The 19478-nt window shown below is 43.3% G+C and overlaps 1 protein-coding gene across 1 annotated transcript in view; it reads left to right on the top strand.

The window, feature by feature from the left end:
- Window positions 1-19478, top strand: part of LRGUK (leucine rich repeats and guanylate kinase domain containing) — a 108357-nt gene that overhangs the window by 44058 nt on the left and 44821 nt on the right. Inside the window, exons 11-15 of the mRNA XM_045864244.3 lie at window positions 1853-1972; window positions 8861-8957; window positions 12687-12800; window positions 15222-15423; window positions 16050-16145. Coding sequence (XP_045720200.1) covers window positions 1853-1972; window positions 8861-8957; window positions 12687-12800; window positions 15222-15423; window positions 16050-16145 — 629 coding nt within the window. The remainder of the gene's footprint in view (window positions 1-1852; window positions 1973-8860; window positions 8958-12686; window positions 12801-15221; window positions 15424-16049; window positions 16146-19478) is intronic.

Genomic DNA, 19478 nt, shown 5'->3' with positions numbered 1-19478 from the left:
GTACTCATGTATGCATTTAGTTCTATGCAATTTTGTCACCTGTGTAGATCATATGAGCACCACTACAGAAGACTTTTGTCACAAGGATCCCTTTTAGAGCCATAGCCACCTCCTTCCTCTTCAACCCCCCTAATCCCTGGCAACCAGTAGTCTAGTCTCCATCTCTATCATGCTGTCATTTCAAGAATATTATACAAATGGAATCATATAGTGTATAACCTTTTAGAATTGGCTTTTTTTTTTTTTAACTTAGCCTTATTCCCTGGAGATGCATTCAAGTTGTTGGATATACCAACAATTCATTCCTTTTTTTGCTGAGTAGTATTCCTTGTATGGATACACCACGATTAGTTTAACTATTCATCTCTTTTTTTTAATTTTATTGTTAATCACCATACATTACGTCATTAGTTTTTGATGTAGTGTTCCACGATTCATTGTTTGTGCATAACACCCAGTGTTCCATGCAGAACGTGCCCTCTTTAATACCCATCACCAGGCTAACCCATCCCCCCACCTCCCTCCCCTCTAGAACCCTCAGTTTGTTTCTCGGAGTCCATAGTCTCTCATGGCTCGTCTCCCCCTCCGATTTCCCCCCCTTCATTTTTCCCTTCCTGCTATGGGAAGGGTTTGTGCTATGGTGAGTGCTGTGAATTGTGTAAGACTGTTGGATCACAGACCTGTACCTCTGAAACAAATAATACATTATAAGATAACTATTCATCTCTTGAAAGACTTCTGAGCTGATTCCGTCTGGGGGCTATTACAAATCCAGCTATTAGGAATACTGATGTACAGATTTTTGCTCATGTACAGTTTCTACCTGCTTGCTTTCCAGTGGATACCCCTTGACTCTGCTGGGGTCCCCTTGTCCTCAGGCCTGTCACTTGCTGCCCCAAATCCCGACCCCCTCCCCACCCCCCCAGGAAGGATTCCATCCATCACTGGGCAAGGCTTGTGGGTTTATGGTTCATGGAGATACTTCCTCATCTGGTTTTGTTACACATGTTATCCATGGGCTTTTGCTCTTAACTTTTTCTCTTTTTTTCTGTGGATGCCACCACCACCTCCATTCTTCATCATAGAATCTATACCTTAGCATGTATTTTTAAAATATGTTTTATTCTGTATTTCTATAGTTGTGGCACGAGTAGAATTCACACACTCCAGCCAGCATGTTTTCACTCCTTAGTCCAGTCTTTCAGGCCCAGAAGCCGTGCCTAGATGCCTATATTAGCTCTTAGCTATTAGCTGTCCTTTGAGCAAGTTAATCAACCTCTCTGTACTTCAGTTTCTTTGTGTATGCAATGGGGATAATGATAGATAATGATAGAAACATCTTCATCCGCTTCCTGTAGTACTTAAATGAGGTAATGCCCGTCAGATTCCTAGAATAGTGCCTGGCACATAGTGATTGCTCAGGTAAATTTTAATTATTACCATTTTCATTGCATATCTGTGTTCTAATTCAGGGGGTATGGATGTTAAAGCTTACCTCTCAGAGAGCATTCTTCTTCCATTTTGAAGTTCTTGGGGAAATACTTTATCAACCAAGAACTAACATATCTTACTGTATTTTTCCTTTTAAAAATGTTGTTAAAGTAAATTTACATACATTTGGACTTGACTTGTTATCTACACTTTGAATATTATTTTTGGCCTATCATCATCAACTTGCTCAGGAAAGTAGTACCAGCCTCCTGTCCTGGGCCTGCAGGTAGCACGTGCTCAGTCACGAACTTAGGTGTGACTGTGGTGTAGACCCTGACTTGGGAGTGACTGTGGTGCAGCCCCTGCCCTCTGGGCGTGTATGTGACTAGGACCGGCCGTCACTGCCTGCCCTATGTTCCAGCACTCTGCCCTGCCTGGACGCCCCTTATCCCATGTTGGTGCTAGCTGGTCCTGAAGCCTGTGGGAAACGAGAACTGGCTCACCACCTCTGCAGACAGTTCAGCACGTACTTCCGATACGGGTAAGTGTGTTCGTGTAAGGCTGTACATTGTCGGCAGTGGCTGCTAATTTTAAGCAAGCTCAAAAAGGTGCAGAGAAGGCTCATCAGCTTCTTTGCCGTTTATTACACTGTGATAGATACCCTGTACTTTATTTATTTGTTGTACTTTATTCCTCCAAATGTTTACCTTTCTTCACTGACAGCTCACATCACTCTCCAAGGGTTGAAGATCCACGTGTTTTTAGTGAAGCGTGGTGGCGTCAGAGCCCGGGCTTGTCCTGTGGCCACGGGATGCCACAGCACGGATAGTGTGGTGACAGGTGGCGGGCTCGGTGCTCGGAGGACCTGTGAGCTCCTCTCCCCTCCTCTGCTGGACTCACACCGACTGCACCTCCACTTCCTCATCTCCACTCGGGGCGTCCTCTTTCGAGGCCTATTTCAGGAGGAAGGAAAGAGAAATGACGGCAAATGTTTTTCCTTTCCTTTCCTTTCCCTCAGGCTAGCATTCAGTGCACTCCCGTTTTCTGGAGCAAACGTTTTGCTGTGTGATTCCCTCATGGTCCAGTTAAAATAGAGGGGAATATCAAAAACATGAGGACCATTCAAAAAAAATCTTCAGCTGGACTTACAGACTACTTAAAGGATTCTGGGAGTCAGAGTTAGAGTCACCACTGTGGTCTTTTAAACTGGTTTCCTCTTAATTTTTACCTATGGCAAAGCAATTACCTTTAGATTAGTAATGTTTGTCGGTGACCAGAGGAGGGGATTGCAAAGCTATTTCGGACAGCAAGAAAAATAAATGCAAATTATTTTCTAATGCCTTTCCTTCCCTTAAGCTATATATGTTCAAACAATGTAAATACTATTTGAAACAGGTCCATTTAGGGGTGCCTGGGTGGGTCAGATGGTTAAGTGTCTGCCTTCGGCTCAGGTCAGGATCCCAGGGTCCTGGGATCGAGCCCTGCATTGGGCTCCCCGCTCTGCGGGAAGCCTGCTTCTCCCTCTCCCACTCTCCCTGCTTGTGTTCCCTCTCTTGCTGTGTCTCTCTCTGTCAAATAAATAAAATCTTAAAAAAAAAAAAAGGTCCATTTACTTAGATATCTAAAATTACATCCCTCATTTGAACAACTCTGGGATCCAAATATATAGAATGATTTATTTACTAATATATTTTAAGCCCCCTGAAGTAACAAAAATAAATTAAAACTTAACATTAGAATAAAAAAGTATAGAGTGCCATTTTGCCTGTATAGGGGTACCAACCCTGTTTTGAAAGATAAGTAGAACGAAATGAATGGAAGGTCAAAGTCGGTCAGAGAGGTATATCCCAACTATAGTGCCAATGTAAACCTGGAACTTTTAGCAAACCAGAATGCTGGGAACCAAGGCTTTCTCGGATTAAAATTCCTTTTAATTATGTTGTAAAGGTTGAGAGCCAGGTCCTTCAGATGTGTTTGTGATACACGTTACGGAGGCGTGCGGGATCAGATGTGTTCTCGGAGGTGTTCATTAACTCATTACTAAGATTGTGAGTCAGTCTGCCTCTCTCTTCTCACCTGGATGGGCCTTCTTCTTATTCACTTTTATTAAATCCCATTTCCCCCCATTAGAATGCTTATCCATCATGCTTGTGATTGATGGATTCAATGTTTGTCTTCCCTACTCATCTGTAAGCCCAAGGAGGGTATGGACCAGTGTCAGCTTTGCCCACTGTTTGGTTCTCGGAGTTCAGCAGATGACCAGGCACTTAATACCTACATGGGAAATACTTGTTAACCAAGTGACAGATTGAGTGAGAGCACGGGATGAATGAATTAAGGGTATCGGAAGCCACATTTCATGGGAAATTCCTGTGACAAGAAACAGAGGTGATTTTCTACAACTACCACTGATGGATATATGGGGCCATGAATGGATTCATTCATTTGTTGACCAATTCTTTCAGTAAATATTTATTGAATTCCTCCCATGTGCTAAGCCCTGAAGATACAGCGAGAACAAGATTGACAATGTCCTCGCTTTAATGAGATTTGTAATCTAGTGGGGAACTCAGACCTTTAATTAGTGTCGCGCATAGTTTGTATGGAGGCACAAGGCAGCGAAACAGAACCTTAAGACTAGCTTCGTGCCCGCAGGGTTACTGCTGCTGCCGTCGTTCTCCTCTGGATGGAATTAGTGGCACGTGTGGAAAGACGCTCCTAACTGCCTACTCACTCCCCCACCTCCCCCGCAGGCTCCGAAGCACTGGCCCGCCATTCACTGGCGTCCCCTTGGAGGCAGAGATCGGGGCTTGCTCAGTGGCACATCATTCTAAAAATTCCATCGAGGCATGGATCAAAGATCCTATCATTGGATTAAAAAAAAAAGTACTAGATAGCTAGTAATGTCATCTGTGGAGAAGGTAAGGCAGGACTACTTTACATGCAGCAACTTTCTAATTAAAACAAATGATAAAACCAAAGCACATCCTCAGAGGCAAGTCATTGCTCTTATTTAGGTTTTTTAATTCCTTATCCAACATAATTTTTATTGATTTTTAATTAAATGGGGGGAAGGCATGAAAACAGTTTCATCATGAAACATACAAGTATTTACAAAGGCACTTTCTCTGCCATTTGCTTGGATCTTCTTTCCCATCTATTTCATTTTCTCATGGTATTCTGTCTTCCCTTTTTTAAATTACATTGACCCACGACTGAGACATTCAGTGAACTTCTCACACACTAAGTTGTATATCCAGATATATCAGTATTAAAAGCATAACGTGGTGGTCTAACAAGTATTAGAATAGCTAAGAGATCTTGTTCTCGTTTTAGGTTTTGATTTTTCTATTCTTGGTTTTAGAAATAGGTTGGTTGTTCTTTCTTTACCTCTATTAGTTCTACATGGAGATAGGAATTTACTGCCTTCAAAATCTATTTCCAACCTTAATATTATCACACAAACCAGTGGCTCCCTGGCAGAGTAATGAATAATGAGAGAAACATAAAACAATGCTGGTATACCTGTCCAACTTCCAGATTTAAGAGTGAGCTGAATAGTCATGAAAGGAAAACTTTATTCTTCTTTCTGAGATCTCCATTTTACAGCAGTCTCTCTTTTTATAACCTTTTTCTTGATGTGACTACTAAACATCTTTACTTTTAGTACAATAGTACAGTAAAGTAAAAGACCACAGCTCTTCAGCTAAATGAGATGTATGAGCTGCAGCTACCTTCATGCAGTCTAATAATCTAAGGTCTGTTTATCCAGATGTGACAAACCAGTAGAATGGTTCATTTGTTCACCTAATCAGTGTTTATTGAGCACCAGCCATGTGCCAGCAGGAACTGTAGAACAGACAGGCGTGGGTCTTGTCCTGGGAGCTTACCATCTAGTATTGGATTCAGGCAGGTCAGTGCTGGCTAACAGGATGGTTTGATGGGCGCTGTGCTGAGGGGAGTAAAGAGCCTCTGGGATAGAAGATGTGGAAGACACATGGGATGTGGAACTTGAGCAGGAGCGCCTTCCAGGCGGGAGGAACGACAGGCAGGTCTGATGAGCTGTAGGTACAGGCCGGAGTACTGGAAGTATGTGAGAAGACAGCAGAAGATAAGACCAGAGACATAGACAGGAGTCTGAGCATAAAGGATTTGTAAGCAGGGAGTGTCACGAGGACTGCTGCATTCCAGAAAGTATGCCCTGTGGGAAGCTCGGCCGGGGCGGGGCGGGTACTGGAGACAGGGGGACCAGCTGGGGTACAGTCACAGCTCACGAAGGCATAAGTTAAAAAGCAGCATGCCATTACTGGAAAGTGGACAGGGCAGTGGCTTCCTGGAATGGGATACTCAGACGTGCTGCTGGAATCTTGTGTTGATGATCTCTTTAAATGCCCAGCAGTTAACTGATGTATATTTGCATTGAGGGTTAGGACCAATTTAATTTTCCTACTGAATGCCCTAGGAAGACCTGGGCTCTTGTGAATAGCCTTTGAAAGAGTTCACTTACTAACAATACGGTGTGCTATCATGTGCTTGAATTTATTTATTTTTAATTTTTTATTTATCTTTTTTTTCCCATGTGATTAAATTTTTTTTTAAATTATGTTCAGCTAGCCAGCATCTAGCACATCATTAGTTTCTGATGTCGTGTTCAACGATTCATTAGTTGCGCATAACACCCAGTGCTCATCACAACACGTGCTTGAATTTAGATGTGCTCACAGCTAAACCTCTGCCTAAATATTTGCAGTAACAAGAAGTTTGTTATTTCCTGAGGCCATCTGGTCCAGAATGGAAATTCTAAAACTGCATGCTTCTGAATCAAACTCAAAAAATTTCTACTCCTCATCCAGCTGCTAGCTCTTCTCAGACATCTTTTCTTCCTATTGCATTTCCCTGAATATTTTGCCATTCCACTGTTTGGTCTGACCTTGCGGATTCCTTCCCTTCCTGATCATCTCCTCTTCTCCGTAGACTTGATTTGTTAGGATCCTCCAGGAAAGCTGGCCCATGAACGGGCCTTTTGAATGTCTAAACTCACTCTTAGACTCTCAGGCCCAGTGTTGTAGTCTGGCGTTCATCTCTAACTCACTTCTTTGGTGTGGCTCCCATTGCAAACCATGAGTTAACTAATTCACCATGACTTAACTAGTAAATTAATTAGTAAATAAGAAACTCACGGAAATCTAAATTACAAATGGAATTGTACTGAGACCAGGGAGAAGAAGGACACCGAAGGTGATGGCCCAAGCAGATTTCTTTGTCTAAAATTTGGCATCATTTTTTTTCTAAGTTTAGTGAAACACTGCTTTCCCTGTGCAGAAGTTCCTTTTTAAGATGTTCACATTTGGGCAGCATACTCCACAGCGAACATTTCTGCATGTGAAAATTGGATGACAGGATTCAAAAACCCACAGGTCATCTTAGGTCCTTCGTAATAGAAGGTTCTGCGGCGGATACAGGCTCTGTCATCCGCATTCTCCACCTCACTGAAGCCTTCTCTCTATTTACCTGCCTAGAAGCTTCAAATTACTTCTTTGCTTTGTCTTCCTTTTAGAAATACTGAAAAAATTCCTGCCGCTCAATTCCTTTGTTGGAAAATGCAAATCCAACACTGCGTGTGAAGGCTACGCTAAGGGTGTACAGCGCAGGATGCCAAGTCCCTGAATTATCTTCCCCGCCTGTCAAGGACACCAATAGACAGAGGGTCCCAGGGCCCTGCCACGGTGTGTGAAGAAATGCCAGTGTATTCACACAGCAAAACAAATACCATGTGTTTTGACAGTCTTTTCTTAGAATATACTCTCCTTCCTGGGTCTATAATTTAAATACAATGTTAAGAACTTAAAATTTACTAGTCTAGTTAATTTTTTTTTTTTTAAGATTTTATTTATTTATTTGAGAGAGAGAGAATGAGAGAGAGCACATGAGAGGGGTTAGGGTCAGAGGGAGAAGCAGACTCCCCGCCGAGCAGGGAGCCCGATGCGGGACTCGATCCAGGGACTCCAGGATCATGACCTGAGCCGAAGGCAGCCGCCCAACCAATGGAGCCACCCAGGTGCCCTAGTCTAGTTAATTCTTGGTGATAATGGAAGGGGGAACGGTGGTACAAATTATAGAAATTGGACTCTGTAACAGGAGAGGCTTTTGAGGTTACACCTCTACGCTCTTGGCGCGATAGTAAAAGGAATTGACGCGGAGTCGCCTTGGCGTTGCTATTTAGTCCCCTTACTTAATTCCTGTGCCTCAGTTTCATCATCTGTAAAATGGAAATGGCAATACTCACCTCATGGTTTTTTGTGAGGAAGGAATGAAATAACATGTCAAATATCTAGCTATTCTCATCTTCTCCTTTAAAAACTACAGGATACTACGAAGATCAGTTTGCATTGCATTCCCCAAACTTAACACTAGGAAGTCAGAATGGTATGAAATCAAGAGTCGTGGGCTAGTTGGGACCCCATTGTCTATTTCTGGGACTGACCCTGGTCGGCTCTGTGGCCTTAGACGAGCCATCTTTATTGTCTTCCACCAAATGGAGTTGGTCACGCCTGTTACCCCCCTCACAGGTGTCATTTACTGGTTCATGTTACAGATAACTAGCGACTGCCTGCATGGGGGCCAGGCTTGGGGAATGCAGTAGCAAGTAAGATGAACAAGATAAAGTCCTCTGCTCATGAGTTGTACGTCCTGCTGGGGAAGACAGGGAAAACCCTGATATGTGGATAAAGGAAGGCAGTTTTGGTGATAGAGAGTAAGTGGGGGCGTGGGGACGGGGAGGGGATGCTGTCGCATATAGTGATCGGAAAGGGTCTCTCTGGTTGAGCTGGGAACTCCATTCATGGCTTCCCATGGGAGGCTCATAGTTGGTGTTTATAAGCACTGACAGCACTGAGGAGGTGGGGTCCTGAGCAAGGAACTGGGATGCAGTTGGTGGCAGGCATTGAGGCTATGAGCATGTAAAGAAGAGGTGCATAATCAGGGATAGGAGGTCAAAAAAGGCTTTTAGGCGGCGGGGGGGAGATACTTAACTTGAGTCCTGGAAGACAGGTGGGCCAGCCAGGTGAGGGATGAGGAGGGGTGTGGGGAAATGCCCACAGAGCAGAGAGGACACGAAGACTCTTGGGTGGAAATGTATGAGTAATGAACTGAAGTAGTAGTGTGTGAGGAGGTGGTTCAGAGGTGATCAATAACAATGGGTCAAGATTTGGTGTGGATAATCCTGAATTTGTATAATCCTTGTAGAGTGTAGCAGCTGAATGTAGTCTAGCACTTCAAAGCCACAGTGTTTTCAGAACTACGTTCGTTAACCTCACAATTCATGATTCGTGGATGAATTTCAACTTTTTAAAACCTACTTTTACCCAGACCTTTTGCATTTTGAATCCCAAGCTGCTGGAAGTAGACCAGTTATCTACTGTGTTTTCAGGGCCTGCCACACCACAAGACCGCCTTACTTTGGAGAAGGGGATCGAGTTGATTATCATTTTATCTCTCAGGAAGTTTTTGATGAAATGCTAAACATGGTAAGAACATTTTCCTTTGTCTGTATTACACAAGAAACACACGTCCTCTGGTAGCAATATTAGGAACTAGTGATAACAAAGAGAAAAATGTTGTTTGTTATGAGAGAAGTGTTCTTGGGTTGTTTTTTCTTAAGCCAGGGATACATCCTTGTTGACATGCAGCTTTATTTTAGGATCTTGGAGAGAATGTTGTAAATTTTCAGTAAAGCTCAATGAGTAGACGTTTTAAAAAAATGGAAATGAGAGCACTACGAAAAGTTCTTATGATCTGTGTTTATCATGCGCTGCTGTTATTAATCAGACTTTACTCAAGATAGGCAACTCTCACAGACAGAGCTGATGTGCGAAGCTTATGAATTGAGCCTCCCTTGGTGTTGGAGTTTTCTGTCCAGAAACCACTCCTGTTTGCTATCACTGATGCTTTTTTTTTCTTTTTAAGATTCTATATTTATTTATGAGAGAGAGAGAACAGGGGGAAGAGCAGAGGGAGAGGGACAAGCAGACTCCGCGCTGAGTGCAGAGCCTGATGTGGGGCTCGATCTCAGGACCTGAGCTGAAACCAAGAGTTGGACCCTCAACCAACTGAGCCACCCAGGCACCCCATCACTGGTGCTTTCTACTGGTTGTAGCTCTAAGCGTCATTTCATCATGGTATGTCTCATTCAGTTGCCTGTCCTGGACACATATATAGCCTTAATCTTCCACATTATACATCAGTGCAGGTAATTGTGGTACAATTAAGCATGGGATCTGCAGTTTCTATGAGTTTAATTTTGAATGGCCAGCTTTACACATAGTGCATGTTTTCTCTTGCGTTCACAGAGAAACCCAAGTGAGAAAGTCCTGTAATCCCTAGGCCATTTCCCCTCTAACCTTGTCAAAAGAACATCTTGGAGATTCTTTATAATCTTCTCTCCTAGGGCTGTATTTTGGTAGTTCATTTGAATGTAACCAGAGTACTTTGGGATTTTTATATTTCTAAAAGCCTTAATAGAGATAGGAAGCATTATCTTGATATTAGTAAGAAGGATTCCTTTAGGACTCTTTGGGTTGAAAGACAGCTAGTTCCCGAAATTCATGTTAATTTCTCTTGTTAGAGTCTGAGGCATTTTTTTCTTGGTTCAGTTCATCTGTTCTCAGTACCCCATATGCTCCCCTGACGTTCCATACCTCATTGGATCGGTAGTAAGTAAGTCTGGTTCAATTCCTAGTCTAAGAAATCGCTGTACTTACACACCATATTTAGTTTTACAGTTTGACTCCCTCTACAAAATCCTTCTACGGGTGCGTAGTCCTTGTTTTTACTGCTTCTTCTAACGTATATTACTTCAGTATAATGTCATTTTCTTCAATTTGAATTTTGCTTCTGAGCTCCTTTTCCTTAAAGCGAGCTAGAGACTGTTTCTAAGAGGCAAACCTAGTGGGACGCCTGGATGGCTCAGTCGTTAAGCGTCTGCCTTTGGCTCAGGTCATGATCTCAGGGTCCTGGGATGGAGCCCTGCATCGGGCTCCTTGCTCAGCGGGAAGCCTGCTGCTCCCTCTCCCACTCCCCCTGCTTGTGTTCCCTCTCTCGCTGTGTCTCTGTCAAATAAATAAAATCTTCAAAAATAAAAAAAAAAGAGGCAAACCTAGAGGTTTGCTGACATATTGTCAGCTTCTCTGGTCACACCAACACACTCAGCCGTCTGTATATACAACCCCCCTCCCCGGAACAGCCACCCAGACCACCTGCCACCCCACCTTGGCAGTCTACCCTGCCGTACCCAGGCCCTGGACACCTCCTGTGGACAGTCACACCCACCCACTCCTCCATTCCCTCATCACCAACACGTGGAATTGCCACCCCACCACATGCCTACAGACACGTGAACCTTTCTTAAGGACATAAATGCAGTCACTTCCCTGAAGATATTCTTCCTCTCTTATTGAAGTAAGATCACAGACCTGGAGTCTCCTGAAATATGATTACTGCTGTTTACTAAGAAATCCGCAAGCAGGAAGATGTATCCCCAGCCAGAAGCTGGAGGACCGCTTAATCTCAATTCTTTAAAAAAAGATTAACAAAGCCTGTTTTATATATACAAGCACAATGTCAGATTCTTCCCAGCTCTGCATTCTCCCAGGAAATATCTTTGGGGTCCACAGAGGGAGGCCCTTGTGTGCACCTGTGTACACACAAGTAAACAGATGCGTAGTATGTATCTGAAACGTGATTCAAGAGTACATTTTGAGGGACACCTCCGTGGCTCAGTTGGTTAAATGTCCAACTCTTGATTGCGGCTTAGGTCATGATCTCTGGATTGTGAGATTGAGCCCCGTGTCAGGCTCCACACGGGGCATGGAGCCTGCTTAAGGTTCTCTCTCTCCCTCTGCCCCTCGCCCACCTCCAAAAAAAAATACATTTTGAAAACAGGGCGAGTCACAGTAAACAAGAAAAAGTATATACCTGATGGGAGATTCAGTATCTTATCTACCTATATAGATGCTATATATATAAAAGATGTCCTAGTATTTGCTCCAAAGAACAAAGAAGGTATGACATTGAAGGAGTAAAATATTAGGATATTTATTGTTGAGTTTTTAACGTTTAGAATGCATGATATAAACTTCTTTGGATTACGAGGTGTATAGATTTTCCTTATCACTCCTAGCAGACACATTCACTAGAGACCCACCCCACCACAGCAGATATTTTGTGTCTCATGGACTTCCAGGCCCCCGTCCCAGGACAGATAGCCTGTCCCCGATGCCCAAATCTCCAGTATGTCTGGGGCCAGGAGGCAGAAGTAGCATAAAGGACTCCTAATTGCTACTGTTCTTAATGATGATGCCGCCATTCGATGGGATTCAGTTGATGGGATTCAGCCTTGCAAGTTTTCATTTCATCATTTCTTCCAAAATCCCGTGCATGAGGAGCCACAGTTGCCGAGATCATCCATATTTTTATTCCTTCTTTTGCGACCAGCTTTCCAGTTTAGATGAGACCTAGTAGCTTAATAAATATAACATTGTCAAAGAAAAGGTCAACTTCGAGAGGCATGTTTTAACTTGGACTGTTTTGCAAGGGAGTACAGCTTTGGGAAGAACTGGGCTTCCAGAATGTAGATAGAAGGCAGTATTTAAACCTCAAATGACTATAGGGCACACAGCAATTCTGTTGAAAAACACTTGGGGCGGTATCAATAAAAAGCTGTGTTTTATAACGAAAAACAGAATTGGGTCTGTTTTTCATGGCTTATCTCAGGATGCAAAGGGTTTTGGATGTCCCTGTAATTCATGGCCTTCAGGCTTATCTGGGAATGCAGGGCTTTCAAGAATGGGAGCTTTTTCTGGGGTACCTGGCCTACCTGCATAGCTGACATGGCAAAGGGCGAGCTGTCGGTTTTGCTTTCTCAGTAATGACCGTTTATGGGGCAGGTTTGGCAAGGAAGCAGGTAAACAAGCAAAATGATCTGTTCTACCAGAAGCTTCAGTGCCTTCGCTCTCCCCACGTCTTTTGTCAGCAGACTCCAGGAGCTCCAAAAACTTAATTTTTTTTTTTTGCCAGCTGAGACTTCTGAATAAATTTCTCTACCGCATTTTGATATTAAGTTTTGTAAGCCCATTGTCAGCCTTCGATTTGTAAGTTTTATGGAAGCATATAAAAGTAAGACATCAAATAATTTCATTTATGTTAACTTTCGTTATGGCAGCTGTTATATGAAAATCTCTGTACTTCTCAAATTTCAGGGGAAATTCATTCTAACATTTAATTATGGTAATCACAGTTATGGATTAAATAGGGACACCATAGAAGGTATCGCCAGAGACGGTTTAGCAAGCTGTATTCACATGGAAATAGAAGTAAGTGTTTTTTCATTCAGTCAATTTATTTTAATGCGTGTGTGTGTGTGTGAGTCTGTATATATATATTTGGGGCTGAGGAGAGGGCTATGAATGCAGGTAGCACACTGCCAGGCACAGGGGGAAGCTTATAGTTCCTATGGGGGGGGCCAGACATGAACACTTAAATGACAGGAGTTACTCTACAAGACGTGGCTTGCACGTACCCTCGGGGTAGAAGTGCTCCTCGGAATTTACTTTCTAAGTTAATTTCCTCACCAAATTATCCCTTTTAGGGCATGGTCTCTGTGATATGAGGTAAAGGTCCTTCTCACAGGCTGTGGGGCAGGTGTGTGGCCCCCTCAGGACCTGCCTGGGCAGCTCTGCGCAGCCGCCCTTGTTCTCTGCTTCCTCGGGGGAGACGTGTGCGCTATGCCCTCATTGACCCCCCTTGCTCGCTGGTTCCAGTCCTTTCCAGCTCTGAGCGATTTAGACTTGCAAAATTCAGGAGACTTCCCTCTCTGCCCCTATATCCCATCCTCCCCAGTGACCTTCTGTAATTAGAATATGCAGAAGTTTCTCTCCAATCCAGATCCAGAGTAAAACCATGACTATCCTACTTATTGGTTTTAAAAATAGATAGCTTTATTAACCAACTGAGCCACCCAGGCGCCCCTAGATAGCTTTATTAACTATGTGAAGTCTTTAAAGACAGTTGATCGTCTTTTTAAGGTACCTTCACCAACCGGTCTAACAGTTTTGTAGTCAGAGAAAAAAGTTAGAAAAATGATTCCATTAGATCAAACTTATAGAAAACAGAATCTGGGCTGGTCAGATATTCCTTTACTATCGACTCAGAAACTTCTTTAAAACTTGTCTCCTTTGTAACTGGGCAGAGGAGGAGACTGACCCCTTTTTGGCTCCTTGGATTGGGGCGTTGCCTCACTTCAGTGAAACTGGTCACGTTTCTTCCAGCTCTTCAGTTTTTCTAACTTCAAAATCCTGCAGTTCTCATCTTTCCACAATTGATTACGTTTGCATCTTTAAGGAGGTTTCCTGTGTTTCTATGTTAGTAACCAAAAATATCTTCCTCGGACAAGGCAGAAACTCTCCAGCTCCTTGTGCTTACCTTCTTCCAGTTCACTGGTTCTCTGAGTGCTGGCTCCTGTCTTTTTCCTCCCTGAGAACTTTCTCCTACTCATTTTCAAGAGGTTGACTCTATAAACCAGGCCTGATGTCCCTGATTCTCCCAAGCGAAAGCATTTCTCCGAACTGCTCTAGTCATTGACACTTTTAGAAATTATTTTTTAAAAGATCCCATATTTCACTCCCACTCCCCCCGCTGAATGTTTAAAACAAAGATTTTGAATGTTAAACTAAACTACTGATGATGGGATCGAGGAGGAAGGAGCTTTAGGGTTCATTTGAAGGGCTCTTGCATTTCAGCTAAGGAGGAAATTAGTGCTCGGGGAGCAATTGTGGGATTTGCTCGCGGTCTGCAGGAGCTGGGGAGCCGCAGTTATTCACCACCCAGCCCTCCTGATCCACAGACCCAGCCCTGCTTCTTGGCATGAGCTCCTGGCAGCTTGGCTCTCTCTTGCTCTGGGTAGAAGCTGTGAGATGTAATAGGAACCATCCAACCAGGTTGCTGGTTTAGGAATAGGACCGGTCCCAAGGAGATGACAAAGGGGTAACAGAGGAGCCTTTTTCCCCTGGTAAGATCTTTATCTCCTGGAGCTGTAAGGGTGCTCTTTTAAATGTAGACTTGAAATTACTTCTGAGTGGGGTGCCTGGCTGGCTCAGTCTGTAGAGCATGCAACTCTTGATCTCTGGGTTGTAAGTTTGAGCCCACATTGGGTATAGAGATTCCTTAAAAATAAAATCTGAAAAAAGAAAAAAAGAAATTACTTTTCAGTACTAAAGATGCAGCACTACTGTGAATGTACCTGTTTTATTCTGGCAATTTTCTTTTTGTTTTTCTTTCTTCTTCTTCTTTTTTTTTTTTTAAAGAGAGCATGAACAGGGAGGGGGGGAAGGGAAAGGGAGAGAGAATCTCAAGCAGGCCCCATGCCCAGTGTGGAGCCCAAAACTGGGCTCGATGTCATGATCCTGAGATCATGACCTGAGCTAAAATCAAGAGTCGGACACCTAACCGACTGAGCCACCCAGGGACCCCTAGCAATTTTCTTTTTTAACCATCATGTTTATTAGAGTAGTTAGTTAGAGGATAACCAGGTAGTTCTTTTATTTCCAATAACAATATATGATGAACAAAGGGAAGTAATCCAACTTTGAGATATTTACAGGAAAATAATAGCTAATTGTCCAAATAAATCTTTTAATACAAGACTACTTATTACACCTATGTTGTCAGATGTCTCCAACATGATTTCTAAATTGTGTATCTGGTTCTAATTTATTCCCTTTTCTTTAAACAAATAGGGTGTAAGAAGTTTGAAATTTTCCTATTTTGAGCCTCGATATATCCTGGTGGTGCCCATGAACAAGGAAAAATATGAGGGATATTTGCGGAGAAAAGGATTATTTAGTCGTGTAGAGATTGAATTTGCTGTCTCTAGAGTGGACCTTTATATTAAAATCAACCAGAAATTTCCAGGATATTTTGATGCAGTCATCAATGCCGGTCAGTAACTTTCAGCAAAGTTTTATTTTTGAAGTGTAAGGTCACTGGGGGAAAATCCTCTCTAACGTACATTCTTAACTGTTGGCTGACTGCAGTTTCTTGTAGGACTGGGGTCCCTGCTTCTTTTGTTGCCTCTCTGCCAGGGGTTGCCCTCTGTCCTAGAGGCTGCTCCCAGGTCCTGTGCATGTGGCCCTTCTGTCTTCAAGCTGGTAATGGCACATCACATTCTCCTCATGCTTCAAGTCTCTGCTTTCCTCTTCTACCAGAAAACTCTCTTCCTTTATGGGGCTCCTGTGATCATGTGTAGGCCCACCTGGGTAGTCTACCTTCTGAGTGGCCCAAACTCAACTGATGAGTAACCTTCATTACATTTGCAAAAATCCCTTTTGCCATTTGACGTGACATAATCACAGGAGTAACACCCCCTCACATTCACAGGTTCTGCCCCCACTGAAGAGAGGCAGTTATATGAGGGTGAAGTGTCATGAGGGTCTTAGAGTTCTGCCTACCACAATAGTCACAACATTAGATGTGGCTTAAAAAAATCATTACCACCAACAGTTGCAAATTGACTGTATTTTGGTATGATTCTGTTGCCTTAAAGTACCTTTTCTCACTTACTGTAGATGATCTGGAAGTTGCCTACCAAAAGCTGAGTCATCTCATCAGAGAGTACCTTGGGTTGTCTGAGGAAACATCCAAGAATTTGGCTCCAACTGCAGGTACTACCCTCTCCCTTTTGTGCCAGGAAAACAAGTCTGTGAATTGCTATTTAGGTACTCGTTCAGCAGGCTCAAGCTGGTTCTAACTCTTTAATCCCTGTCCTTCCTCCGGTGTGACGGTCCCCACAAGTGAGCCGTGTGAATCAGCCCCCGGACCTGTCCCTCTCCCTGTCTGGGTGGCCTTAGCGGCACTCACAGGTGTCCTTCAGGGACATGCTGGCCACTGCCTCCTTGGAGGTTTATGGTAAATAAGCGCCAGCCTCCCGGTTCAGATCTCAGCCTTCTAGAAGTTTGGCTCCCTTAGGGAGCTGACGTGGCGTTCTGCTCAGCAGGTTTGTATTTAGCATTGTTTTAATCCAATAGGTTAATCCTTTTCTTTGCATTGCCACAGTCCTCCAAGTGTGGTACTAGAGAGGATAGTAGAAGAGCATGGTCAGAGGGTATGAGCCTGGTTGTGGCCCTCCCGCTCCCTTGGGCAAGCTGCTTTGCTGTTTGGAGCTTCAGTGGACTGTCCTGCTAGATGGAGTTAATGCTCTCCATTAAAGGAGAGTTAATGCCTCATGGAGTATCTGCAGCAAACGACATGGGCTGTAGAGCCGTGTATCTCCTCGGAATCCAGGAATTCTAAAGCCCTATCTTAGAATTTTGGTACCTGAGTATTTTGAGATGCATTTAGAAGGTTCTCCCCAATCCACTTCACTCCCACTGAGATGGCTAGCTATGAAAAAAACAACAGAAAATACGTGTTGGCAAGGATGTAGAGAAGTTGGGAAGGTAAAATGGTATAGCTCTGATGGAAAACAGTATAATGTTCCTCAAAAAATTAGAAATGGAATTACCATATGATCTAGCAATTCCACCTCAGGGTATCCAGAAGAATTGAAAGCAGGGACTTGCACAGGTCCTTGTACACCGGTGAATGCAGCATTATTCACAGTAGCTGAGAAGTGGACAAATACTGTCTGATGCCACTTTTATGAGGTACCTAGAGTAGTCAAATCCACAAGGACAGCAAAATGGAATGGTTGCCAGAGGCTGGGGGAGGGAGAGGAATGGAGTGTTGTTGCTTAACAACTACAGAGTTTCACTATTACAAGATGAAAAGAGCTCATGGACTTGGTTGCACAACAATGTGAATATACGTAACACAACTGAACTGTACAGTCCTCCATGAATGCCTGTTTGTGCACAGGGCACACTTTCTTCTGGTCCTCTGAAGGTGGGAATTCATACCCTGGTCACCTGTCTCCTAGAAGACATACGGAGAAGGACAGCCTCACTCTGTTATCTGTTGGTTGTTACCAGTTTCACACTGACCTTGTTCCAGAATTCCAAGGGTACCTGACCTGAAAAGAATGTGTAAAATTGCCAAAGGGCACCATCAGTTTGAACTCTGGCAAAATCGTGGCCAGGCCTGCCTCAACCTGGCCAGTGAAATCCTAATTGGGCCAAGAGTCACAAAGGCTAAAAGCACACGAACACACAGCAAGCCAGGGTCTCACGTCAACGTTTTACAATATGATATGTGAAAGCAGTTCAGCCCACCGGAGGGGACCTTCTTTTTCTTCATTAGGGTGGTAAAAATACACATAACATAAAGTTTGCCATCTTAACCATTTTTAAGTGTACAGTTCAGTTGTGTTACGTATATTCACATTGTTGTGCAAGGGGGGACATTCAATGAGGAGCGTGCCTGTGTGTTTATCCAGCACTGCTCCCATCGGTTCTCTAGAAAGCCGTCCGTGCCTGGCAGGGTGCACAGTATATCTCACGAGGCTTTGGTAGCTGGATAGAAGTGTCTCATGAGGAAATCTGACCCTCTTTGCTTTTAATCTTTGCTAACCCAGCAACTTCTGATGTTTAATTTGGTCTCCTGGGTGGAGCTGTCCCATTGGGGGCGATCTCCTACGTTAGAACACCCTGCCCTGATCCCTGAGCCGGGCCCATCTCCCACTGTAAATTAATAAGTTGGTGTTCTGACTTTTAAATCAGCCCCTTGTGGATTTAGATGAGCGTGAGTCAGTCCCCCCGAGCCTGAGCAGTTCTGAGGAACGGAGAGAAGCATGTTTGTCAGTCCGTAGCACAGAGGGCACCTCTGAGATGTGGCGCTTGAGCAGGACTCTGCCTCTAAGCCAGTGGGGCTCCAGCCCTCCATCTTTCCATATTGTGCAACCACCAGGACGCTGACTATTGGGTGCAGTTGCCATTTGGCGAATTAATAGACCAGATAATGTGTGCATAGGAAAACAGACTCCCATTTCAAAGGGTATAATAAAACTTCATTTATTTGGACCAATTAGGTTCGGCTTGTCTGATTTAATGGAAAGTATGAATTACAGAATTTGTTAAAATGTTACCCCTCTCAGATACATTTAATAACAGAAACTGGGTCATCCAGTTATTGACTAATAGAGCCTCAGCTTTAAAAAGTAGAGGGGAGGGTTTATAATTAATACATCAATTCCCTGACCTCCGTAGACCCCCATTTTCCTGGCAGGTTTAGTGTTTCGGAAAATAATGTGTTTTCTTAAGCCACACCACCTCATTTTATTTAAATAGTCAATCTGTGGAAGATGTTACTGTCTTCAGTTGCTGGTTTCAGGATAAACTTGCACATAAAGTGACTTTGTGGAGGCCAGACATGATTCAAGTGAGTATTTAAAAATTCTAAGAGCATAGTCCTTCCTAATAAAGCTTTTAAAGGATCTCTAGTGCATTAAGAGTAGAGCCAACGGCCTCTTGGCGTTTCAGGGCTGTAAAGTGTATGTCAAGGAGGACAGGCCCAGATGTTCACAGGTTCACTGCAGGCGAGCAGGGCCCAACCATAACCACCTCAAAATGAGCGTCATGACTCCCCAGAAAGAGACCAGAGCCCCAGCAGGGTCAGCACCCCAGGCCTGGCTGGCTCTTAAATTTTTGCTTCCACTCTGAGCTGGGTCCCTCTGATTTTAAGTTCTGTAGTTCAGGTATGTTTACATAAAGACTTATATTACTTATTTAAATGTAAGTGAGACCCCTAGAAGAAAAGATGAATAATTTTAGCAGAGTGGAATATTTTTAATATTTAATTGAGCTGTCAAAGGTAAGAAATTGAAGTAAAAAATATTTAAGAGTCTATGAAAGGCAGTCTGAACAATTAGAAAATTGAACTGGAAATAGGAAACCTTAGTTTTGTATTCCAGATTTCACCAATAATCATTAATTTGATTAGAGAAATCACTTTGAACTTCCATTTCTAAAAATTTCTAAAAAACAAGGCCAACTACATTTAATATTATGGAACATTCTAGAATTTGCTGAGATTTTTCCCAGTTAGATTAGACTGCCTATAAG

This window comes from Mirounga angustirostris, unplaced genomic scaffold (assembly GCF_029215605.1).
Source record: "Mirounga angustirostris isolate CCGP_5_RB_7025 unplaced genomic scaffold, mMirAng1.0.hap1 SCAF_12, whole genome shotgun sequence".
Lineage (NCBI taxonomy): Eukaryota > Metazoa > Chordata > Mammalia > Carnivora > Phocidae > Mirounga > Mirounga angustirostris.
The sequence above is the reverse complement of the archived record's forward strand: the minus strand, read 5'-3'. Positions and strand labels throughout refer to the sequence as shown.